Below are 27,288 nucleotides of genomic sequence, written 5' to 3'. Positions count from 1 at the left end.
GTGACTCAAAAAGTGTAAATATAAAAGACTGTGCACATTTTTTTTAATGGAAGTAAATTGGAAAGTTGTTTAAAATTACATGCTGTATCTGAATCATGAAAGTTTAATTTAACCTGAGTGTCCCTTTAAGGTTTATTTTATAGGTAAGTATTTAGTTTTAAATAGGAATAATTTAGTTAATGGTAGGAATATTTATTTAGATTTATTTTAATTATATTTAAGTTAGGGGGTGTTAGGTTTAGGGTTAGACTTAGGTTTAGGGGTTAATAACTTTAATATAGTGGCGACGACGTTGGGGGCGGCAGATTAGGGGTTAATAAGTGTAGGTAGGTTGGGGCGACATTGGGGGCGGGAGATTAGGGGTTAATAAATATAATGTAGGTGTCGGCAATGTTGGGGGCAGCAGATTAGGGGTTAATAAGTATAATGTAGGTGTCGGCGACGTCCGAGTGGCAGATTAGGGGTTAATAAGTATAATGTAGGTATCGGCGATGTTGGGGGCAGCAGATTAGGGGTTAATAAGTGTAAGATTAGGGGTGTTTAGACTCGGGGTTCATGTTAGGGTGTTAGGTGTAAACATAAATTTTATTTCCCCATAGGAATCAATGGGGCTGCGTTAGTGAGTTATACGCTGCTTTTTTGCAGGTGTTAGACTTTTTTTCAGCCGGCTCTCCCCGTTGATTCCTATGGGGAAATCGTGCACGAGCACATTACACCAGCTCACCGCTGACTTAAGCAGCGCTGGTATAGAAGTGAGATTTTGAGCAAAATTTTGCTCAACGCTCACTTTTTGTTTTTTAACGCCGGGTTTCTGAAAACTCGTTATACCAGCGTTGCATGTAAGTGAGCGGTGAGAGAAAACTGCTCGTTAGCACCGCATAGCCTCTAACGCAAAACTCGTAATCTCGCCGATTGTTTGCAAAATCTATTTGAAAGCAACCATTAAAGGTTTTTTGAGTCTGAGATTGTAAGATTACAATAAACCAGTTACAATGAGATATAGCATTCTACTTGGTAAAAAAAAAAAAAAAAACTGATACACTGACTTACTTTTACTTTCTAGAGATGGGAAAGCAAAATTCTTTCAATGTCTGGATAAGTACATTCCAGCAACTGCAAGAAAAGGAGCTGAGGAAGGATTATGGTCATGTCTGGAGTCTAACCTTTCAATATAATCTAGGGGACAAACTGACACCTGAACAGAAGAAAGATGGTTGGAAAATATTAAAAATGAATTCATCTGGGAGGTAAATCAACGTAGAGCTAATTTATTCCCGGAATGGTGTTGAATAATAAGTATTGATGCTAACAAAGGGATTCAACCACAATCCTTTAGAAAAATGTATCAAATTATTTATCTACAAAAATCCCTTTAGTCTTTAATGGTGTTTTTCTTAACCCCTTATTGACCAGACCATTTTTCCATTTTCTTACCTTTAAGGACCAGGGCTATTTTTACATTTTTGCGGTGTTTGTGTTTAGCTGTAATTTTCCTCTTACTCATTTACTGTACCCACACATATTATAGAACGTTTTTCTCTCCATGAAATAGACTTTCTAAAGATACCATTATTTTTATCATATCATATAATTTACTATAAAAAAAAGTATAAAATATGATGAAAAAATGGAAAAAAACACACTTTTTCTGACTTTGACCCCCAAAATCTGTTACACATCTACAACCACGAAAAAACTTCTATGCTAAATAGTTTCTAAATTTTGTCCTGAGTTTAGAAACACCCAATGTTTACATGTTCTTTACTTTTTTTGCAAGTTATAGGGCAATAAGTACAAGTAGCACTTTGCTATTTCAAAACCATTTTTTTTTTCAAAATTAGCCATAGTTACATTGTAACACTGATATCTGTCAGGAATCCCTGAATAACCCTTCACATGTATATATTTTTTTTAGTAGACAACCCAAAGTATTGATCTAGGCCCATATTGGTATATTTCATGTCACAATTTCACCGCCAAATACGATCAAATAAAGAAAATTAACTTTTTTACTAACTTTTTCACAAACTTTAGGTTTCTCACTGAAATTATTTACAAACAGCTTGTGCAATTATGGCATACATGGTAGTAAATCCTTCTCTGGGGTCCCCTTTCTTCAAAAATAGCAGACATATATGGCTTTGGCATTGCTTTTTGGTAATTAGAAGGCCGTTAAATGCTTCTGCGCACCACACATGTATTATGCCCTGCAGTGAAGGGATTAATTAGGGAGCTTGTAGGGTTAATTTTAGCTTTAGTGTAGTGTAGTAGACAACCAAAAGTATTGATTTAGGCCCATTTTGGTATATTTCATGCCACCATTCACCGCCAAATGCGATCAAATAAAATAAATCGTTAACTTTTTTACAAACTTTAGGTTTCTCACTGAAATTATTTTCAAACAGTTTGTGCAATTATGGCACAAATGGTTGTAAATGCTTCTCTGTGATCCCCTTTGTTTAGAAATAGCAGATATATATGGCTTTGGTGTTGCTTTTTGGTAATTAGAAGGCCACTAAATGCCGCTGTGCACCACACGTATTGTGCCTAGCAGTTAAGGGGTTAATTAGGTAGCATGTAGGGTTAATTTTAGCTTTAGTGTAGAGATCAGCCTCCCACCTGACACATCCCACCCCCTGATCCCTCCCTGACCCCCATCAAACAACTCTCTTCCCTCCTCCACCTCACAATTGTCACTGCCATCTTAAGTACTGGCAGAAAGTCTGCCAGTACTAAAATAGAAAGCATTTTTTTTAATATATTGATTCTGCAGTGCTGGATCCTCCCTTAGCCCCCAACCTCCCTGATCCCCCCATACAGCTCTCTAACCCTTTCCCCTCTACCTATTTGCCGTCATCTTGAGTACTGGCAGCTGTCTGCCAGTACCCAGTTTGCCCCCCCCCCCAAAAAAAAAAAATGCTTTTTTTTTTTTTTTTTAATTTAGAAATAAAATGTTTCTGTAGTGTAGCTGCCCCCTCAATACCCTATCTCCCTCCCCCTTCCAGATCCCTTGCCCAACATTTAATTCCCACCTCCCTCTCCATCCTTCACAATTTACATCGCAAATGTCGCACACGCCCCCCTGCATACTACCGTGACTGTGCGCGCACTTGCAGAGTCCAGGAACAGGAAGCAACCATCGATGGCTGCCCACCCTCCTCCCAACAGCAGCTCCCACCCACCATAGAGTGTCTCTTTCTGCATCGGATGTTTAAAAAAGGGTATTGCAGGATGCCTCAATATTGAGGCATCACTGCAATACCCTGAGAGCTGCTGGAAGTGATCACAATCACTCCCAGCGCTCAATTAGACCAAGGATGTACCAGCAGGGGCGAAACTACAGGGGGTGCAAAGGTCACAATTGCGACTGGGCCCCCAAGGGTAAGGTCCCAGCTTCAAAAAAAAAATTTTTTATTTTTTTTTTAAATAAAAAACGTTGACCTGCCACTGCCTGCACTAATATCATGTGCGTGTGACATGATGCTTCACTAGTGTCTCTGACTACAGGGGTTAGTCTTTCTGTTTTACCCATTGGTGTTTATGTGTGTGTATGTATGCATGTGTGTGTGTGTGTGTGTATGTTTGTGGAACCAGCAAATTACAGACCTTGTTACTACAGCATGGGGGGGCGGGGGTAAACAGTGTCACTATACAGTACCACTATATACAGTATGGGGGGCTGGACCATGTCACAGACTACTGTGGTCACTTTATAAAGTACTGGGGCGGGTAGGGTCAGGCCAGCCATCTCACCGGCAGATTACAGACTGTGTCACTGACTCACTATATACAGTACTGGGGGGTTAAATAGTGTCACTATATACAGTAATAGGGGGTCAGACCATCTCACAGACTGTGGGCACAGGGTACCTCCTTTTGTAGACATGTAATCTGATTCCCATTTTATTTCTGTCTTAAATGTTAAAAAAAAAAAAAAAAAGATATGTATCAAATTCACTTTTTTTGGGGGGGCCCTTTTTAGATTCTTGCACCTGGACCCTGTGGTTTCAAGTTATGCCTCTGCGTACCAGGTATGTCCATTGTCACTAACTGAGAGTTTTTGCAGGAAGTACCTGGTACGTCCTTGGTCGTTAAGGGGTTAAAAAAAAAAAAAAATTCTAAAGGATTATGATCAACCCCTATGTTGGTATATAAGAAATAAAAAATAATTATGAACAAAAGATATTACAATTTTGCAACTTAGTTAAAGGGACATAAAACCCAAACTTTTTCCTCAAATAATTCAGATAGAAAATCCAATTTTAAACAACTTTCCAATTTACTTCTATTATGACATTTTCCTCATTTTCTTGCTATCTTTTGTTGAACAGCAGCACTATATGGCAGCAGTTTGCAACAATTTTATACATTAACAAGAGCACTAGAGGGCAGCACAATTTCCTGTCATGTAGTGCTCCAGGCATGTGCACGATTCCTATCTAGATATGTCTTCGACAAAGAATAAGAAGTGAACAAAGCAAATTTGATAATAGAAATAAATTAGAAACATTTTAAAAATTTTATTCTCTATCTGAACCATCTTCCATAAAAAAAAAGTGGATCTTCGGGGGTTAGTAATTTTTTGGGGTGTTTTTTTTTTTTTAGTTTAGGGTTTGGGCGTGTAATAGAGCTACAGTAAATGCTCTTTTAAGGGCAATGTCAATCCAAATAGCCTTTTCAGGGCAATGGGCAGCTTAGGTTTTTTTAGAGTTAGGATACAAAAAGGAGGGAGAAGCAGTTAGTGCCTAGGACTATATACCTGCTACACTATAAAGAAGACCCCCTAACAGGTCTGGTTAGATATACAATGGTGGATATATAGGAGCGCCAAAGGCTAAGGTATAATACAGGTGCCGGTATTCTGGAGTACCATACTCTATCAATAACAGATGATGTCTTAGATAGTAAAAACAATTTATTACAATACTTGCCGTTAAAATTGGGTTAAAAGTACAACATTTAATATGACGAAAATATCAATAAAAGATAATAATAAGGATAATAAATAAAACCAACCTAAAAACTGATATGGTTTAGGACGATTAAAACCTGTTACACACAACGGCTCAAACAACAGCTCATACAGATAATCTCATCTAATATGGCTAATGTAACAGAAGTGGTAGGTAACTTTACCACCCGGTATAGGTCATAACAACAGCAAAGGTCCTTATAGGTAAATATCAATGTGGTAATGTACCACAGAAAACGGATACCAATTTGATAAATGGATACCACAATAATAATAGAAAGTGATAAATTACATAAGATATATATATGAAAAACTTAGTGAATACAATGTATAACTCTAAGGTGACAGATTTAAAAACTCACAGTGTGATAAAATACAATGTGTAAAAGTGTATATAACACACAATGTGTGAAAAAAAAAAAAGGATCAATACCGGTTTATCCAAAGGGTGTAATATATATATATATATATATATATATATATATATTTATATATATATATATATATATATATATATATATATATATATATATATATATATATATAAAAGAACAATGTGACAAATGTTATTAGTGAATTGAACCAAAAATCAATATAAAAACAAATGTACCATAAGGTGAATGTGAACATACAATTATAACAATGTATCGACCATATAGGACTAACTTGCCCTCTAAGCTTACTATTATGTAGGGCCTGAATTGCCCAGTGAATATGCGACAATGTTAATGTGATTATAACAATAATATTTAACATAAAATAGCCAACATATAATCATAGAATAACAGTCTTAGATCGGATTAGTCCCAATCTGATTAATCCTTAAGGATATCCAAAAATGTCAATAAATCAGAAAGAGTCACTGAGTGAAAGATCCTAGGGAATATGTCCTGATCCAGTATCCTAGTCTGTTGAAAACATGGACCTGAAATCAAAGAGAAAAAAATACTCAACAATAAGGGCCTATGGGTTGTAGCTTATCGGTAAATTAACTTACCCCAAATGCCAAAAAGTCCTGGTAGTATATGAAGCCTCACAAATCTTTCTAGGTAGTCTACGCGTTTCGGCCCAACAAAAGGGCCTTTTTCAAGACAGCTGTAAATATATTTTTTTTGATATATATATATATTTTTTACACCCTTTGGACAAACCGGTATTGATCCTTTTTTTTTTCTTTTTTCACACATTGTGTGTTATATACACTTTTACACATTGTATTTTATCACACTGTGAGTTTTTAAATCTGTCACCTTAGAGTTATACATTGTATTCACTAAGTTTTTCATATATATATCTTATGTAATTTATCACTTTCTATTATTATTGTGGTATCCATTTATCAAATTGGTATCCGTTTTCTGTGGTACATTACCACATTGATATTTACCTATAAGGACCTTTGCTGTTGTTATGACCTATACCGGGTGGTAAAGTTACCTACCACTTCTGTTACATTAGCCATATTAGATGAGATTATCTGTATGAGCTGTTGTTTGAGCCATTGTGTGTAACAGGTTTTAATCGTCCTAAACCATATCAGTTTTTAGGTTGGTTTTATTTATTATCCCTATTATTATCTTTTATTGATATTTTCGTCATATTAGATGTTTTACTTTTAACCCAGTTTTAACGGCAAGTATTGTAATAAATTGTTTTTACTATCTAAGACATCATCTGTTATTGATAGAGTATGGCAATCCAGAATACTGGCACCTGTATTATACCTTAGCCTTTGGCGCTCCTATATATCCACCATTGTATTTTTTTAGAGTTAGGTTTTTAATTTTGGGGGGTTGGTTGGGTGGTGGGTTTTACTGTTGGGGGGTCTTTGTATTTACAAGTAAAAGAGCTGATATCTTTGGGGCAATGCCCCACAAAAAGACCTTTTAAGGGCTATTGGTAATTTATTGTAAGCTAGGGTTTTTTTTATTTTGGGTGGGCTTTTTTATTTTGATAGGGCTATTAGATTAGGTGTAGTTCTTTTTTATTTTTGATAATTTCATTTGTTATTTTTTGTAATTTAGTGTTTGTTATTTTTTGTAATGGTAGGTTTTAGTTTAAGGCAGGTTAGGTTTTATTTCACAGGTAAGTTTGTATTTATTTAACTAGGTAGTTAGTAAATAGTTAATAACTATTTACTAACTAGTCTACCTAGTTAAAATAAATACAAACTTACTTGTGAAATAAAAATAAAACCTAAGCTAGCTACAATATAACTATTACTTATATTGTAGCTATCTTAGGTTTTATTTCACAGGTAAGTATGTATTTAGTTTTAACTAGGTATTATTTAGTTAAAAATTGTAACTTTAACTTAGCTCTATTTTAATGATGTTAAAGTTAGGGGGTGTTAGGGTTAGGTTTAGGGATAGGAGTAGGGGTTAATAGTTTAATTTAGGTTTTTGCGATGTGGGGGGTTATTATTATTATTATCAGGTATTTGTAGAGCGCAGCGCCAACAGGTTCCGCAGCGCTATGAACATGGGTGGTATATAAAACATGATTACAGGGATCAAATGGGTAGAGGGTCCTGCCGAGAGTTGCACTGTTGTAGTTGTCTCTTATGAAGGTGAACTACAAACAGCTGGGCTCATAGGCTTGCATGCTATGGGGTTTTAGGGTATAGCAATGGAGATAGGAGTTAGTGTAGGTTGTAAGTGTCCCTGAATAGCAGAGTCTTCAGGGAGCACTTGAAGCTTTTAAAACTAGGGGAGAGTCATGTGGAGCGAGGCAGAGAGTTCCATAAGATGGGAGTCAGTCTTGAGAAATCTTGTAGATGGGAAAGTGAGGAAGTAACAAGAGAGGAGGAGAGTAGGATATCATGAGCAGAGCGAAGGGGATGGGAGGGAGAGTATCTAGAGACAAGGTCTGAGATGTAGGGGGGAAGCAATGCAATTGAGGGCTTTATAAGTCAGAGTTAGAATTTTGTGTTTAATCCTGGAGGCAAGAGGAAGCCAGTGAAGGGATTGGCAGAGAGGTGCGGCAGATGAAGAGCGACGTGCAAGGAAGATGAGTCTGGCAGAGGCATTCATTATGGATTGTAAAGGAGCTAGGCAGCAGCTAGGGAGACCAGAGAGGATAGAGTTGCAGTAGTCGAGGCGGGAAAGGATGAGAGAGTGGATTAAAATCTGTGTTGTGTCTTGTGTATGGAAATGTCTAATTTTAGCTATGTTTTTAAGGTGGAAGCAGCAGGCTTTAGCCAAGGACTGAATGTGAGGAGTGAAATAAAGATCTGAGTCAAGTTTGACCCCAAGACATCGGGCATGTGAGGTTGTTTGAACTGCCCTTTCAGCCATTCCGTTGGCCTGCGGGTAATGTGGACTTGACGTGGAATGTATAAAATCATATTCCTTGCTGAAAGAACTGAACTCTGTGGAAGCTAACTGCATTCCATTATCACTCACCATTTGTATGCCCCACTGGGCGAACAAACTTTTGAGACGAGTGATAACGGCTTGACTTGTGATTTCATTCAAAGGTGCAATTTTCAAATACCTGGAATAGTAGTCGATCACGACTAAGAACTTTTTCCCATGCAGTTCGCACAAATCAGCAGCTATTTTCTGCCACGGGCCTGCAGGCAGTGGAGTAGAAATCAAGGGCTCCCTTCTCTGAGTAGGCCGGCGTTCCCGGCAAAAGGCACATTTTGTAATGCCTAAGTGGCCATCGTGAATCCTGTTTAACATCTAGCTTCCCTGAAGAAATGGATTTGGAGGCCAGAACTGAATCTACATACACTTTCACATCTGATTCTGTTTAAGACTCTTCAGCAGCAGCCAGCGGAAGCCTGGATAGTGTATCTGCCACAACCAGTTGTTTCCCCGGCACATGCACTGCCTGAACGTTGAATCTGAGCAGCCTCATTAGAAGTCTCTGGCATCTTAGGAGTGTTTTGTCAATATCATAGGAATTGATTAGATGGACTAGCGGTTTATGATCAGTCTCCAGACTAAATTTCTCTAAACCCACTAGGTAACGCTGAAAGCGCTCACTGGCCCAAACTGCAGCCAGGCACTCTTTCTCAATTTGGGCATATTTTGACTCAGCAGCCGTCAGTGCACGGGAACAATAGGCGATGGGCTGTAGTTTGTTTTCATTCAGCTGCAGGAGGGCGGCCCCTAACCCATAACTGCTTGCATCAGCACTAACCACAGTCTTTTTGAAAGGGTCGTAGAACCCCAACACTGGGGCAGACCCCAGCAGGGACTTGACCTGCATAAAAGATTCTTCCTGTGAAGGTCCCCAGACCCAGGCAACATCTTTCTTTAGCAACTCTGTGATAGGGTGTAGTATTGTGGATAAATCTGGAAGGAACCTGCCCACATAATTTATAAGGTCCAATATTTGTCTCAGCTCATGTACATCAGAAGGATTTTTCAACTGTTCAATAGCACAAATTTTCTCGGGGTCTGGCTTGATGCCATCCCCATTGATGATATGCCCAAAATAACATAACTCAGTTTTCCCAAAGTGGCATTTCTCTTTGTTTAGCTTCAGCCCGGACTCTTTGATAGTCTGCAGCACACAGCTCAATCACTGATCATGTTCCTCCAATGTAGACCCATACACTAAGATGTCGTCCATGACGACTGCCATGCCCACGTGGTCTCTTAGGAGAGAACTCATTACTCTTTGGAAGATTTCAGGAGCAGAGGATATCCCAAAGGGGAGTCTGCAAAAACAAAACCGACCTACTGGTGTAATAAAGGTAGTCATTTTGCGGCACTTTGGATCTAGAGGTATCTGCCAGAAGCCGCTAGAAGCATCCAATGTAGAGAAGAACTTCACCCCCGCCAATTTCAGAGCTATGTCTTCAAGTGTCGGCAGGACATATCTCTCTCTCTTCACCGCTGTAATGTCCCCTTTAATTCAGCCCCACCTTCTTTTGCTTTATAAGTGCACTTCCTGCTATCCTCTTTGCTTGATTATTTTGTTTGGCACAGGTGAAAGGATACACTCCTCCACTCCAGCTTACAGATATTGAGCCTCAAGCCTTTTTACCTATTAGGCTACTTGTTGCCTTCATCGCTATCCTGAACAAAGTACCTGACTCTTTTGTTACACATTTTGCTGTTCAGCTCCTCTCCGTTCTCAGCTACAGAACACTTCCTGTTTCCAGCGGATTGACTTTGTACAGCCGGATCTACACGCTGTTCCACGCTCACACCTTCCAGTAGCTTTCACGGACACTGCTACTGCTCCCTTCTCATCGTGTTAACATACACCAACCACCGGATTCATTCTACTACAGCTGCTAGTACTTGCAAGTATATCTCAATCTGTATTGAACTGCTAATTGTTATTTGTCTGCCATTCCTTGCTTGCAATACTTTGCTTATCTATTGGATAACCTGTTTTCTATCATTTGCTGCTTAAATCTCCAGTCTGCATTCTAACCATATCTTATGCTTTGCAACAATCAAAGTACTAAGAACATATCAGCCGTATATTTTTGCATAGTGTCATTTATACTTATATCAGCAGTTATCCTAACCTCTACCTGCTGTATTACTTTGCAAACACTCAGTTTCACTCTTACACCGCTGCTGGGAATCATCCATTACTATTAAAGTGCTGTATTAATACTGACACTGCAGGCTAAGTCTTTCCTGTGGTTGTTCCGCTATTACAGCTACACAACATTTAAATATTGTAGTTATAACATATGACAAAGCTTTCATTATCTACACTGATCATAAAAACCTTCAATATTTAAGACAGAATAAGACATTATCTTCCCGTCAAGTGCGTTGGTCACTTTTTTTTGATAGATTTAATTTTTTAATAACATACAGACCAGGCAAACTAAACCTCAAAGCTGATGCCCTTTCTCGACTGTCAGATAACAGACCACACACAGACGACACTTTACAAATGATACCTTCTCATAAAATAATCGGAACTTTAAACAATCTTGAAGTTGATATTTTAGAGGCTTTAGAAAGTGACAGGCTGCCTACACAATTTCAATTGCACAAAGAACCAAACGGTCTTCTCACAATGAATCAGAAATTGTACATACCAAAACAATTAAGATCCAGAATCCTAGATCATTATCATGATCATCCTCTGTCTGGTCATTTAGGTATAACCAAAACAACCGAACTAATGCAAAGGAATTTCTGGTGGCCAAATATGGGTAAAACTATACAAGATTATGTCACATCTTGTGAGACATGTGCACGATACAAAATCGAGAGGAAAAAACCAATAGGTTATCTCACACCTCTTCCTATTCCTGATATTCCCTGGACTGTAATTTCCATGGATTTTATAGTGGAACTTCCACCATCACAAAATCACAACACAATCATGGTAGTCGTCGACCATTTGACGAAACTTGCTCACTTTATACCTTTAAAAAGTTTACCCACAGCCTCCCAAACTGCTGATACCTTCCTAAAACAAATTGTAAAACTACATGGGATACCAAATGTCATTATAACAGATCGTGGTTCTCAGTTTACCTCCCATTTCTGGAAGGAAATTTGCAAACTGTTAAACATACATCCTAGACTTTCAACGGCATATCACCCCCAGACTAATGGCCTCACTGAGCGAGTGAATGGTATCCTTGAACAATATCTTAGATGCTACATTACACACCAGCAGGATGACTGGCTCCATCATTTGGCCTTAGCCGAATTCTCTTATAATAATTCTGTATCGACCTCAACTAAGATGACCCCTTTCTATGCCACTTATGGTTATCACCCTCAAACCATCCGACTGCCTAAAATAGATTCTGCATCACCATCTGTCACTTCTTACTTAGCCAACCTACAGGATGCCCTACAACTACTGAAAGTTCACTTACACAAAGCCAAGACTGATCAACAACACTACTATAATACGAGACATCGTCCAGGTCCTGATTATAAAGTAGGCGACCAAGTGTGGCTTTCCACCAAATTTCTTAAACTTGTTATACCTTCTAAGAAATTGGGTAGTCAATTCATCGGACCATTCCGTATTCTACGTATTCTCAACCCAACAACTGTTGTCTTGGACCTGCCAGAGAAATACAAGATTCATCCTTCTTTTCATATATCGTTGCTCAAACCCTACAGAACCAGTGAAGAATTTCCGCGCTTAAGTGTTCCTCCACCACCTGTTACTGTCGAGGACCATGAGGAATATGAAGTTGATAGCGTCCTCGACTCACGTATACATCGTGGGAGACTGCAGTATTTGGTTCGATGGAAGGGGTATGGGCAGGAGGAGGACTCTTGGTTGTTGCACTCTCTGGTCCATGCTCCACGTCTTGTTGCTCTTTTTCATAGACGTTACCCTCAGAAACCCAATGCATCCTCGGTGATGATGCCCTGAAGGGGGGGGTCTGTAATGTCCCCTTTAATTCAGCCCCACCTTCTTTTGCTTTATAAGTGCACTTCCTGCTATCCTCTTTGCTTGATTATTTTGTTTGGCACAGGTGAAAGGATACACTCCTCCACTCCAGCTTACAGATATTGAGCCTCAAGCCTTTTTACCTATTAGGCTACTTGTTGCCTTCATCGCTATCCTGAACAAAGTACCTGACTCTTTTGTTACACATTTTGCTGTTCAGCTCCTCTCCGTTCTCAGCTACAGAACACTTCCTGTTTCCAGCGGATTGACTTTGTACAGCCGGATCTACACGCTGTTCCACGCTCACACCTTCCAGTAGCTTTCACGGACACTGCTACTGCTCCCTTCTCATCGTGTTAACATACACCAACCACCGGATTCATTCTACTACAGCTGCTAGTACTTGCAAGTATATCTCAATCTGTATTGAACTGCTAATTGTTATTTGTCTGCCATTCCTTGCTTGCAATACTTTGCTTATCTATTGGATAACCTGTTTTCTATCATTTGCTGCTTAAATCTCCAGTCTGCATTCTAACCATATCTTATGCTTTGCAACAATCAAAGTACTAAGAACATATCAGCCGTATATTTTTGCATAGTGTCATTTATACTTATATCAGCAGTTATCCTAACCTCTACCTGCTGTATTACTTTGCAAACACTCAGTTTCACTCTTACACCGCTGCTGGGAATCATCCATTACTATTAAAGTGCTGTATTAATACTGACACTGCAGGCTAAGTCTTTCCTGTGGTTGTTCCGCTATTACAGCTACACAACATTTAAATATTGTAGTTATAACAACCGCCTCATTCAACCTTTTCAAGTCTACGCAAATGCGAAGCTTACCGTTTTTCTTCGCAATGGGCACAATGGGGGCACACCAGTCAGTTGCTTCAACAACCTCTTCAATAACCCGCATATTCTTCATACGCAGAAGCTCCTTCTCCACTTGAGGCATGAGCGGGAATGGAATTCTACGGGGAGTGGTAATGCTGTATGGGACTGCGTCACCTTTAAGTGTTATATACGGACTGGGTTGCAATTCAGTAGGCCAAATTCACCAAACATATCTTCTGAGATCTCATTCACTCTGGCCACTAGGCCCAAACCACAGGCTGCTTTTCTGCTCAATAAGTTGTTAACACACTGACCTCTAATCACATGCACCCACATGGTGAATTTCCTTTGCTTGTACTCGCAGCTGGCAAGAAATTTCCCCGCACAATCAATGCGGCCACCAGGACTATGGACTTTTGTTGTAACTTTCGCCAGCTGGGGCTGTCGAGGCAGTTTTATGAATGCTGCAAGGGACATTACAGTGATGTCTGCTCCTGTATCAATCTTAAAGGCAACTTTGGCTCCCATTACAGTAAGGTTAACCTTCCAATCATCTTCTGAACCCAGCCGTTGAACAACAGACTCCACAAAGGACACTTCTTGACCCTCCTGGTCGCTATCCACCTGCATCTCCTTAATATATTCAGTCTTACACACCACTTCAAAATGGCCCATCCTGTTACATTTTCTACATCTTTTGTCTTTAGCAGGGCATATGACACTCTGATCATGGGTACGGTTGCACCATGTGCATCGGGCATGCTGCGCCCATCCACTTCTGGGCCTTTCTGTAGCCTTAGGTCTATCGCTCACACTGTGGCTTTCACTAGCAGCTCTCCTGAACTGTTGCACTTCATCCACAATACTCTCAGACCTCAGATCAGCACTTTGTTTTTTCACCAGTTCACTCTGGCGGGCCATCCTAATAGCCCCATCTAATGTTAAATCAGACTCTAACTGTAGCTTCAGTGAGACTTTAGCATCTTCAATTCCAATAACTATTATGTCTCTGATTTGCTCTTCTTTAGCAACACCAAACTCACAGAATTCAGCTAGTTCAAACAGGGAGCACAAATGACTCCACAGATTCTCCCACACGCTGAGCACGTTTGTGAAAACAAGCCCTCTCATGGATCACATTTCTTTTGGGCACAAAGTGGGCACTGAGTTTATTCATAACTATTTCAAAGTCAAATTCTTCCCCTTCTTGGAAAGTAAAAGCATTGAACACTGGCTCCACATCTTTCTCCATAAACTATAAAAGAGAGTTAAGTTGTACTTAACCACTCTCCTTGTCCATCTTGGAAGCAATCCTGAAGCGTTGAAACCACTGACGCCATGTGGGCCAAGCTGCAGGCTGAGAGAAGTCAGAAGGCTCAGGTGGGGTAAACTTTGACATCGTCATCGATCAGGAAACAGAAGCGCAGGCAAGAACTTCTGACACCATGTCATGAGATGCAGGACACAGCAAAGATGGTACAACTCTATTTTATTGTAGAGCATGGAAACATAAATCTGGTAGCATTGATCTCACTAACTAACTGCGACACAGACAAACGGGCCTAAGCCCCGCCCCCAATCTGGTGACGTCACTTCCCACTCTCATCACAGGTAGTATGTTGAGAGCTGATTTCAGTTCTGATGGAGTCGATTTTGTTGTTGAAGTAGCTGTCAAAATCTTGGGCTGAGAGAAAAGTTGTGGTGCGAGGTGGGGGTGGGCAGAGAAGAGTATTGAATGTGGAGAACAGACGTTTTGGGTTTGAAGAAAGAGTAGAGATAAGAGTAAAGAAGTAATGTTGCTTTAGGGGTTAATAGATTTATTTAGTGGTAGTGATTTGGGAGGCCAGAGGTTTAATAGCTTTATTTAGTTGCAGCGATGTCAGGGAGTGGCAGAATAGAGGTTATTAGATTTATTATAGTGTGGGGGCGATGTTGGGGTGCAGGGGAATAGGGGTTAATAACTTTAGTATAGTGGCAGTGATATCGGGAGCGGCAGATTAGGGGTTAATAGCTTTATTTAGGTGGAGGCGATATCGGGGGCGGCAGATTAGGGGTTGATAACATTATGTAGGTGCCGGTGATGTCGGTGGGGGCAGATTCAAGGTGTTTAGACTCGGGGTTTATGTTAGATTTAAACATTAGTTTTTTTTCCCCATAGACTTCAATGGGGCTGAGCTACGAGCTTTTCTTTCCGTGATCAAGGGTGTTAGACTTTTTTCTGATACCTTCTCCCTATAGATGTCTATAGGGGAAGCGTACACAAGCACGTCAAAACAGTGTTTGTATTTGGAGCGGTATGGAGCTTAAAAACCCCATATCGCACGCACAAGCCGGATTTTTAAAAACTTGTAATGGCTGCGCTATAGGAGGTTAAACAACGCAACTTATCTTGCGTTCGTTAATTTCCCTATAGTGCGCATAACTGGTAATCTAGGTGATAGGTAGCTCCAGAGCAGCAATGCAGTGCTGGGACCTATCTGAACACACCACGTTAGCCAATGGCAAGAGAGATATACTGTATGTATAGCCACCAATCACCAACTAGCTCTCAGTAGTGCATTGCTACTCCTGAACCTAACTAGATTTGCAATTGAACAAAGGATAACAAGAGAACAAAGGAATTTTGCTCTATCTTGCTCTATCTGAACCATAATTATTTAATGTTGTCTTTTATGTTCCTTTCAGCCTTGCCTGTGGCACCTGTATTTTTTTCCTATTCACACTGGTGTTCTGGTGCAATGTTTAAACTGTTTAAAATCTTACCTCATACAACATGTTTATGTTTTTACAATACTTCTTTTATTTGGCAGCACCGTCTGCCTACAACACATTGAGATGTATTTTCTTGTATATTACCAATGCATGTGTTTATATCTGTGAATTTATTCAATAATTTGTGTATTTATTTTTAGTTTTTTCTGCTCAAAGTGTTCCAGTGTATGGGAATCCAGCTTTTGCCCTTTTGTTTTCCATTACTGGCTCATGAAGTCTAAGAGAGGCTTAGTACAGCTAAATATCTGCAGAGAGCAGTGCCAGATATGTAAGAACCCTAATATGATAAAACTAACTATACAGGAAGACACAATGCTGGAGTTCCTGTTAACACTAATCAAGGAAATTAGGAAAAACTTTTACACAGAGGAGGAGACACTAACGACTAAAAACACAAACAATGGAGCTATTATCTGCTCCTCACCTCAGCCAACAGGTATGTATATTTTTAACACTTTTGCATTTATTTATTTTTTTTAAATATTTTTTTATTGAGGTAAGAGATAATAACTACAAAACATAGAATGTGTCCAGGCACGGCACATAAGTGATAAGTATAAATATACATGTCTCACATAGAAAAGAGATTTGAACTAAAATATTGAGATCTCCGTGTTACAATTGTTGTCACTGTATTCACACAGCAATATTACTGTATATCTATAGATAAGAACCGTAGTCATATAATAAAACATGTTCAATAGGGAGAGGATAACTGCTAAAATGAGTTATAACACTACTTCTGAGACCATGAGCTTAAATTGTAGATTAGTTTATAGTGTACAAGGGTGACTGGAACACACAACAATGAAACCTCGATTTTTGTATAATATAGTGAATGATCCCTTCATTGATATAAGAGATATTCTATGATCTTGTAACTGCTCAATGTAGGGAGTTGGCTTTTGTCTGGCCTCTCTTGGGCCAGATAGTGTAGAGGGGGAATTCAGCGGGCAAAAACCGCTCTGCATAAGGGGGAGGAAAATATAGGGGGCGGAGCCGTTTAAGATAGCTATATAGTGAGCCTGAGTTTCCAAAAATTTTAGATTAGATGAGGATAGTATACATAATTTGGGGGGTATTTCAATTAGTGTCATGAGTGCGTAGGTATACAGGAAAAGTCTGCTTGGGGCATGTGTCTTTGAAATGTGAGGTGGGATAGCTATTACTGTGTATCATTCATGCCAAAGGATCAAATAAGGTCTGAGGGTAAGTCAGAGGTATATCCTAGATGTATATGTTGGAAAGAATGGCAAAATGACACAAAATTCACTAATTAGGGAGAGGAGAAGATTAGGATATATACATATATATATATATATATATATATATATACATACACACACATATATATGGAGCATAGGGGACTACTACATGAGCTCCTCTCCTGGGGAAGTGCCAACTCCAGGCGATGTGGGTAAAAGGGAAAAGGGTATGACCCGCAGGCAGCAGGTACCAGCGGGAAAGGGAGAAGAGGAGCTCAGCCAGGACCGATATTTTGTCTAAATAAATAATAAAAAAGAAAAAGAAGGAATTTCCCCGCAGGAGGAGTAATTAATTAGAGATATAATTAAAATAAGGCTACCCATGCATTCCCTACGGGTGACTCAAGTAGCTAATTCTAGTGTGTCAAAGACCATTGAGATATAAGCCTATAGCTTAGGGGGTCACATTAGTGATCAACTATTTTAACTCTATGAGTAAGGGCGTGTTATATGGTTGTTGTATATATAGACTTCAATGAGATGTTCTACTGTGTCTAAGGCTAATGAGGGGGGACTTGGCTAACATTGACAACAAGTCTACAGTATGGTAGGGTTACACGTGTCATTAGTGTGCACCGTCAGACATATAGTTATAGAATGTAAAAATAAAACTTGAGGACACTTATATATCACTGTAGGTTCATGGGGAGGGTGTGTAAAAAGATAAACCCAAGGAGACTATACAGAAGTGGAAACATGAGTAAAACCCAGAAGCCTAGGGATTGGTTCACATGGGATGTTTTCATGCAATTTTTAAGTGGGTACAAATTAGGGGAGACAGGGCTAGATACTCTGAGGAAAACTAGAACCTTGTGTGAGCTGGTGAAAAAGTAATTCCCATATAGATGACACAGCTAAGGGTGTCACATACAGATTCAAACCCATAGTTATCGTATTAGTAGACTCCTATCTATTAGTTAAATATTGTTTCTTATGAGATGATTTATAGTAATATAGATACAAAACAGGCCCCATTGAGGGTTTAAAATGTGCGTATCAGCTTGTAAACAAACTGGCTGTATCTACTAAAAATCAAAGGGAACTACAGTGATCTATTGTGTAATGGCACTTGAGCTATTCCAAGTCTCGCATTCGAGAATCAGTTAGGCCCTAGGAAGAGAGATGTAACTGGGTGAGCTAAAGTTATCCCCATGAGAGCCATTAGAGCAGACTGGGTCGCTAAGACACTTAGTTGCGTAAAAATGAGGGGGATGCAGAGAGAGTTCTAAGGGACAATAGGATCACATATTTTCTTGTCACTGGATTTATATCTGCGTGGCAAGGGATTACTTAAAAGAAAGGCCGTGTGAGGCGGGTTGTGTACATACTAGGGAGAGCATTATAAAGTAGGCACCATAGATAGGTTAACCTGAAGGCGTTCAGGATTAGTTATGTAAACTAAAGGCATATTGGGGGAATACGCTCTGCACAACTAAGGGCTGAGACTAAAATTAAGTTGGGAGCTAGACAATGGTGCTAGGGAGGCTAATGGGATACCACAATGCTAGGCTAAAACACATAAGCAATCAGGATGCTAGAAACATGGGACATTTTAGGATATCAGATTCCCAAAGGTAGCTTTGGCCAAGATTGAGAAAAATGGAGCATACAGGGAGTGCAGAATTATTAGGCAAATGAGTATTTTGACCACATCATCCTCTTTATGCATGTTGTCTTACTCCAAGCTGTATAGGCTCGAAAGCCTACTACCAATTAAGCATATTAGGTGATGTGCATCTCTGTAATGAGAAGGGGTGTGGTCTAATGACATCAACACCCTATATCAGGTGTGCATAATTATTAGGCTACTTCCTTTCCTTTGGCAAAATGGGTCAAAAGAAGGACTTGACAGGCTCAGAAAAGTCAAAAATAGTGAGATATCTTGCAGAGGGATGCAGCACTCTTAAAATTGCAAAGCTTCTGAAGCGTGATCATCGAACAATCAAGCGTTTCATTCAAAATAGTCAACAGGGTCGCAAGAAGCGTGTGGAAAAACCAAGGTGCAAAATAACTGCCCATGAACTGAGAAAAGTCAAGAGTGCAGCTGCCAAGATGCCACTTGCCACCAGTTTGGCCATATTTCAGAGCTGCAACATCAATGGAGTGCCCAAAAGCACAAGGTGTACAATACTCAGAGACATGGCCAAGGTAAGAAAGGCTGAAAGACGACCACCACTGAACAAGACACACAAGCTGAAACATCAAGACTGGGCCAAGAAATATCTCAAGACTGATTTTTCTAAGGTTTTATGGACTGATGAAATGAGAGTGAGTCTTGATGGGCCAGATGGATGGGCCCGTGGCTGGATTGGTAAAGGGCAGAGAGCTCCAGTCCGACTCAGACGCCAGCAAGGTGGAGGTGGAGTACTGGTTTGGGCTGGTATCATCAAAGATGAGCTTGTGGGGCCTTTTCGGGTTGAGGATGGAGTCAAGCTCAACTCCCAGTCCTACTGCCGCCAGTTTCTGGAAGACACCTTCTTCAAGCAGTGGTACAGGAAGAAGTCTGCATCCTTCAAGAAAAACATGATTTTCATGCAGGACAATGCTCCATCACACACGTCCAAGTACTCCACAGCGTGGCTGGCAAGAAAGGGTATAAAAGAAGAAAATCTAATGACATGGCCTCCTTGTTCACCTGATCTGAACCCCATTGAGAACCTGTGGTCCATCATCAAATGTGATATTTACAAGGAGGGAAAACAGTACACCTCTCTGAACAGTGTCTGGGAGGCTGTGGTTGCTGCTGCACGCAATGTTGATGGTGAACAGATCAAAACACTGACAGAATCCATGGATGGCAGGCTTTTGAGTGTCCTTGCAAAGAAAGGTGGCTATATTGGTCACTGATTTGTTTTTGTTTTGTTTTTGAATGTCAGAAATGTATATTTGTGAATGTTGAGATGTTATATTGGTTTCACTGGTAAAAATAAATAATTGAAATGGGTATATATTTGTTTTTTGTTAAGTTGCCTAATAATTATGCACAGTAATAGTCACCTGCACACACAGATATCCCCCTAAAATAGCTATAACTAAAAACAAACTAAAAACTACTTCCAAAACTATTCAGCTTTGATATTAATGAGTTTTTGGGTTCATTGAGAACATGGTTGTTGTTCAATAATAAAATTAATCCTCAAAAATACAACTTGCCTAATAATTCTGCACTCCCTGTAACAGTCTAGTATATAACACTTTAGGCACCTTAAGAAAATAATAGTTTAGCGGCACGGAATTCAAGCTTACAAGCACAAATTGTCCAGCATTATGTACTTTGTGTCGGATGAATATCTATACAGATGAGTTACAGCTGATGCACTAGTCTATTAGACATGGGATATCTCCTATGTGTACCTAGGTGACTGCTTTACAGTACTATAGATAATGCCTGTAGTCATTGAAAATCTTGGTATATGATACTGCACCTCTCAACAATATACTAGGAGTGAGCAAACTTCAAATTAGCATAGCATAATAAGTAAATACAGAGCAGTAATATTAACTGTCAGGTTTGAGTAAAGACAAAGCAATTATAGATCTCAGTCATAAACTTGAGTAGGATAAGTCCACGTAGCAGGAGAGCTATTAGCTGTTTCATTAACCTAGAAATATTTAGAGGGTCTTCCACAGTTGAGCATCTTGAATAGGAGGTAGTGGACATCAAGACTCATGAGCTGTATGTGTGTTCTATAAAGGGACCTCTTGCAGTATATCTTAATCAAAATAAAATAACACAAGCTGTAAACCAGATTAAACATATATATGATTATCAGTGAACAATAGAGTGGAGTAACTGTCCATGGCGCAATGTCTTAACAATACCAAACTAGGCAGAAGAGAGAAAGCTGTCTTTTACGTTGTAGTAAGGGGATTATGAACTCGGTACATGCCTGCACATGGATATGTACATATATCTTCCTGGCATCCATATTAGCAGGCGCCCTCAAGACAGACATTACATTACCCGATCCCGGCTCTCAGAATTGTAGGCATGCTACTGTGCAGATGACTGCTGTGGGTAGAGCAATGGCATCGGTTGCGAGCCCTCCTCCGCTCAAGAATTCTTTGACTTTTGTGGGCTTGGAGATGATGTCGAGAACCCTCCTGGGTTTTCCATGCGGCAATGAGCTGACCAGCAGTGTTCCTAGTTGTAATTATGGTGCTGCGATATGACCGGAGATCAATCACCCCTCTCTGCATGTCAGCTATGGAAGAATCAGTTTGAAGAGTGGTCCCGGGTGGAGCGGCATTGACATGAGGCCGAGTTGAAGGATCGTGAAGAGCCGGTAGCGTGTTAACTAGCGTGTCATCCGGGGCACTTACTTCGGCGGAATTTGACGGCACTGCAGATCCCATTACCAGCTGCTTATTCATCTGAGTGAGCGGGTCCGAGAATTGGGAGGTTGAAGCAGATTTGCAAGCGGCTATTTCTTCCGTTTTCTGGGGCTTGGGTATGGAGGTAGCGCAGGTATTGCCATGCTGCACAAAGTCAGTGTCCGAAGATAGAGGATCCGGCGGTATCGTATAAGTAAAAAGTATGAGAAACAGATCCTCCTTCAGTTTCTGAAAGTGTCTCTTTAGTAATTGTTGAGTGTTTCGTTCCCTAAGTTCTAGTGCCTCCATGTCAGCCGTATCCTTGAGGGGATAGCTCCCAAAAATCCCCACGTGGCGCGGCTGCGGGAAAAATCACAACTATTTGCTCAACAGTTAACTTGTCTCCGAGTTCCCAGGTGACACAGCAGACAGTAGTTGTTCCCATATATAACTAAGAGGAGTTTAAGCCCTTTATGGATCGAATAAATCATAAAATTACATCTAGGAGCCAGGAGCTCAAAGAAAATGCGTCTGATGCTCTCCCCAGTCGGCTCCGCCCCCAACACTTTTGCATTTAATATATTAATTGCATATTTACTAAAATAGGAATTAACTAAAAGATTAATGTGATACCAAATGAGAAAGAGGTATGCAGTAAAAATAGAGCTATGCTAGACAAATATGGAAGTTGTTGCACACAGAAAAATTTGTGTCCCATGATGTCACCCTAGAATCCATCGGCTATATTACGAGTTTTGCGTTATGAGGGGTGCGGTGCTAACTTGCACGTTATTGTCACAGCTCACTTTCCTACAGCGCTGGTATTACAGGTTTTTACAAACCCGGCGTTAAAAGACAAGAAGTGAGCGTAGAGCAAAATTGAGCTCCGTACCGCACTCCAATACCAGCGCTGCTTAAGTCAGCGGTGAGCTGGTCATACGTGCTTGTGCACGATTTCCCCATAGACATCAATGGGGAGAGCCGGCTGAGAAAAAGTCTAACACCTGCAAAAAAGCAGCGTAAAGCTCAGTAACGCAGCCCCATTGATTCCTATGGGGAAACTAAATTTATGTTTACACCTAACACCCTAACATGAACCCCGAGTCTAAACACCCCTAATCTTACACTTACACTTGATTGGAACAGCCAATAGAATGCAAGCTCAATAGAATTATTTTAAAGATCTTGTCATTTGTTTTTTATTTTCTGTAATTTAGTGTTTTTTTTTGTAATTTAGCTAATTGTATTTAATGTATTTAATTGTAGTGTAGTGTTAGGTGTTAGTGTAACTTAGGTTAGGTTTTATTTTACAGGTCAATCTGTATTTATTTTATCTATGTAGTTAGTAAATAGTTAATAACTATTTAGTAACTATTCTACCTAGTTAAAATAAATACAAACTTGCCTGTAAAATAAAAATAAACCCTAAGCTAGCTACAATGTAACTATTAGTTATATTGTAGCTATCTTACGGCTAGATTTGGAGTTTTGTCGGTAACAACCCGAAAAACTAACGCCGGCTTTTTTCTGGCCGCACCATAAAAATAACTCTGGTATTGAGAGTCCAAAAAATGGCTGCGTTAGGCTCCAAAAAAGGAGCGTAGAGCATTTTTAACGCAGCTTCAACTCTCGATACCAGAGTTGCTTACGGACGCGGCCAGCCTCAAAAACGTGCTCGTGCACGATTCCCCCATAGGAAACAATGGGGCTGTTTGAGCTGAAAAAAAACCTAACACCTGCAAAAAAGCCGCGTTCAGCTCCTAACGCAGCCCCATTGTTTGCTATGCGGTAACCCTTCCTACGTCTGCAACTAACACCCTAACATGTACCCCGAGTCTAAACACCCCTAACCTTACACTTATTAACCCCTAATCTGCCGCCCCCGCTATCGCTGACACCTGCATTTTATTTTTAACCCCTAATCTGCCGCTCCGTAAACCGCCGCTACTTACATTATCCTTATGTACCCCTAATCTGCTGCCCCTAACACCGCCGACCCCTATATTATATTTATTAACCCCTAATCTGCCCCCCACAACGTCGCCTCCACCTGCCTACACTTATTAACCCCTAATCTGCCGAGCGGACCTGAGCGCTACTATAATAAAGTTATTAACCCCTAATCCGCCTCACTAACCCTATAATAAATAGTATTAACCCCTAATCTGCCCTCCCTAACATCGCCGACACCTAACTTCAATTATTAACCCCTAATCTGCCGACCGGAGCTCACCGCTATTCTAATAAATGGATTAACCCCTAAAGCTAAGTCTAACCCTAACACTAACACCCCCCTAAATTAAATATAATTTTAATCTAACGAAATTAATTAACTCTTATTAAATAAATTATTCCTATTTAAAGCTAAATACTTACCTGTAAAATAAATCCGAATATAGCTACAATATAAATTATAATTATATTGTAGCTATTTTAGGATTAATATTTATTTTACAGGCAACTTTGTAATTATTTTAACCAGGTACAATAGCTATTAAATAGTTAAGAACTATTTAATAGTTACCTAGTTAAAATAATTACAAAATTACCTGTAAAATAAATCCTAACCTAAGTTACAATTAAACCTAACACTATACTATCATTAAATTAATTAAATAAAATACCTACAATTACCTACAATTAAACCTAACACTACACTATCAATACATTAATTAAATACAATACCTACAAAAAAATACATTTAAATAAACTAACTAAAGTACAAAAAATAAAAAAGAACTAAGTTACAAAAAATAAAAAAATATCTACAAACATAAGAAAAATATTACAACAATTTTAAACTAATTACACCTACTCTAAGCCCCCTAATAAAACAACAAAGCCCCCCAAAATAAAAAATGCCCTACCCTATTCTAAATTACTAAAGTTAAAAGCTCTTTTACCTTACCAGCCCTGAACAGGGCCCTTTGCGGGGCATGCCCCAAAAAGTTCAGCTTTTTCCTGTAAAAAAAAACATACAATACCCCCCCCCCAACATTACAACCCACCACCCACATACCCCTAATCTAACCCAAACCCCCCTTAAATAAACCTAACACTAAGCCCCTGAAGATCATCCTACCTTGTCTTCACCTCACCAGGTATCACCGATCGGTCCTGGCTCCAAAATCTTCATCCAACCCAAGCGGGGGTTGGCGATCCATCATCCGATGGCTGAAGAGGTCCAGAAGAGGCTCCAAAGTCTTCATCCTATCCGGGAAGAAGAGGCGATCCGGACCGGCAACCATCTTGATCCAAGCGGCATCTTCTATCTTCATCCGATGACGACCGGCTCCATCCTGAAGACCTCCACCGCGGACCCATCTTCCTCCGGCGACGTCCAACTGAAGAATGACGGTTCCTTTAAGGGACGTCATCCAAGATGGCGTTCCTCGAATTCCGATTGGCTGATAGGATTCTATCAGCCAATCGGAATTAAGGTAGGAATATTCTGATTGGCTGATGGAATCAGCCAATCAGAATCAAGTTCAATCCGATTGGCTGATCCAATCAGCCAATCAGATTGAGCTCGCATTCTATTGGCTGTTCCGATCAAGGTAGGATGATCAAGGTAGGATGATCTTCAGGGGCTTAGTGTTAGGTTTATTTAAGGGGGGTTTGGGTTAGATTAGGGGTATGTGGGTGGTGGGTTGTAATGTTGGGGGGGGGGTATTGTATGTTTTTTTTTACAGGAAAAAGAGCTGAACTTTTTGGGGCATGCCCCGCAAAGGGCCCTGTTCAGGGCTGGTAAGGTAAAAGAGCTTTTAACTTTATTAATTTAGAATAGGGTAGGGCATTTTTTATTTTGGGGGGCTTTGTTGTTTTATTAGGGGGCTTAGAGTAGGTGTAATTAGTTTAAAATTGTTGTAATATTTTTCTTATGTTTGTAGATATTTTTTTATTTTTTGTAACTTAGTTCTTTTTTATTTTTTGTACTTTAGTTAGTTTATTTAAATGTATTTTTTTGTAGGTATTGTATTTAATTAATGTATTGATAGTGTAGTGTTAGGTTTAATTGTAGGTAATTGTAGGTATTTTATTTAATTAATTTAATGATAGTATAGTGTTAGGTTTAATTGTAACTTAGGTTAGGATTTATTTTACAGGTGATTTTGTTATTATTTTAACTAGGTAACTATTAAATAGTTCTTAACTATTTAATAGCTATTGTACCTGGTTAAAATAATTACAAAGTTGCCTGTAAAATAAATATTAATCCTAAAATAGCTACAATGTAATTATAATTTATATTGCAGCTATATTAGGATTTATTTTACAGGTAAGTATTTAGCTTTAAATAGGAATAATTTATTTAATAAGAGTTAATTAATTTCGTTATATTAAAATTATATTTAATTTAGGGGGGTGTTAGTGTTAGGGTTAGACTTAGCTTTAGGGGTTAATCCATTTATTAGAATAGCGGTGAGCTCCGGTCGGCAGATTAGGGGTTAATAATTGAAGTTAGGTGTCGGCGATGTTAGGGAGGGCAGATTAGGGGTTAATACTATTTATTATAGGGTTAGTGAGGCGGATTAGGGGTTAATAACTTTATTATAGTAGCGCTCAGGTCCGCTCGGCAGATTAGGGGTTAATAAGTGTAGGCAGGTGGATGCGACGTTGTGGGGGGCAGGTTAGGGGTTAATAAATATAATATAGGGGTCGGCGGTGTTAGGGGCAGCAGATTAGGGGTACATAGCTATAATGTAGGTGGCGGCGCTTTGCGGTCGGCAGATTAGGGGTTAATAAGTGTAGGCAGATGGAGGCGACGTTGAGGGGGGCAGATTAGGGGTTAATAAATATAATACAGGGGTCGGCGGTGTTAGGGGCAGCAGATTAGGGGTACATAAGGATAACTTAAGTAGCGGCGCTTTGCGGTCGGCAGATTAGGGGTTAATTATTGTAGGTAGTTGGCGGCGACGTTGTGGGGGGCAGATTAGGGGTTAATAAATATAATACAGGGGTCGGCGGTGTTAGGGGGAGCAGATTAGGGGTACATAAGGATAACGTAGTTGGCGGTCGGCAGATTAGGGGTTAAAAAATTTTATTCGAGTGGCGATGTGGGGGGACCTCGGTTTAGGGGTACATAGGTAGTTTATGGGTGTTAGTGTACTTTAGAGTACAGTAGTTAAGAGCTTTATAAACCGGCGTTAGCCCAGAAAGCTCTTAACTACTGACTTTTTTCCTGCGGCTGGAGTTTTGTCGTTAGAGCTCTAACGCTCACTTCAGAAACGACTCTAAATACCGGAGTTAGAAAGATCCCATTGAAAAGATAGGATACGCAATTGACGTAAGGGGATCTGCGGTATGGAAAAGTCGCGGCTGAAAAGTGAGCGTTAGACCCTATTTTGAGTGACTCCAAATACCGGCGGTAGCCTAAAACCAGCGTTAGGAGCCTCTAACGCTGGTTTTCACGGCTACCGCCAAACTCCAAATCTAGGTCTTAGGGTTTATTTTATAGGTACGTATTTAGTTTTAAATAGGAATTATTTAGTTATTAAGGGTAGGTTTTATTTAGATTTATTTTAATTATATTTAAGTTAGGGGGTGTTAGGGTTAGGGTTAGACTTAGGTTTAGGGGTTAATACATTTAGTATAGTGGCGGCGACATTGGGGGCGGCAGATTAAGGTTTAATAAATGTAGGTAGGTGGCGGCGATGTTAGGGGCGGCAGATTAGGGTTTAATAATTTTTAACTAATGTTTGCAATGCGGGAGTGCGGCGGTTTAGGGGTTAATATGTTTATTCTAGTGGTGGTGATGTCAGGAGCGGCAGATTA

At 39.7% G+C, this 27,288-nt stretch overlaps 1 protein-coding gene across 2 annotated transcripts in view; it reads left to right on the top strand.

Annotated features, from left to right (window-relative positions):
* LOC128656393 (uncharacterized) overlaps window positions 1-27,288 on the top strand; it is a 173,071-nt gene that overhangs the window by 67,429 nt on the left and 78,354 nt on the right. For both annotated transcript variants that reach the window (XM_053710270.1, XM_053710271.1), the window contains exons 2-3: window positions 1,064-1,247; window positions 16,075-16,370. In XM_053710270.1, coding sequence (XP_053566245.1) covers window positions 1,064-1,247; window positions 16,075-16,370 — 480 coding nt within the window. The remainder of the gene's footprint in view (window positions 1-1,063; window positions 1,248-16,074; window positions 16,371-27,288) is intronic.

This window comes from Bombina bombina, chromosome 4, assembly GCF_027579735.1.
Source record: "Bombina bombina isolate aBomBom1 chromosome 4, aBomBom1.pri, whole genome shotgun sequence".
Taxonomy (NCBI): Eukaryota; Metazoa; Chordata; class Amphibia; order Anura; family Bombinatoridae; genus Bombina; species Bombina bombina.
This window is presented reverse-complemented; position numbering and strand designations above follow the sequence as displayed.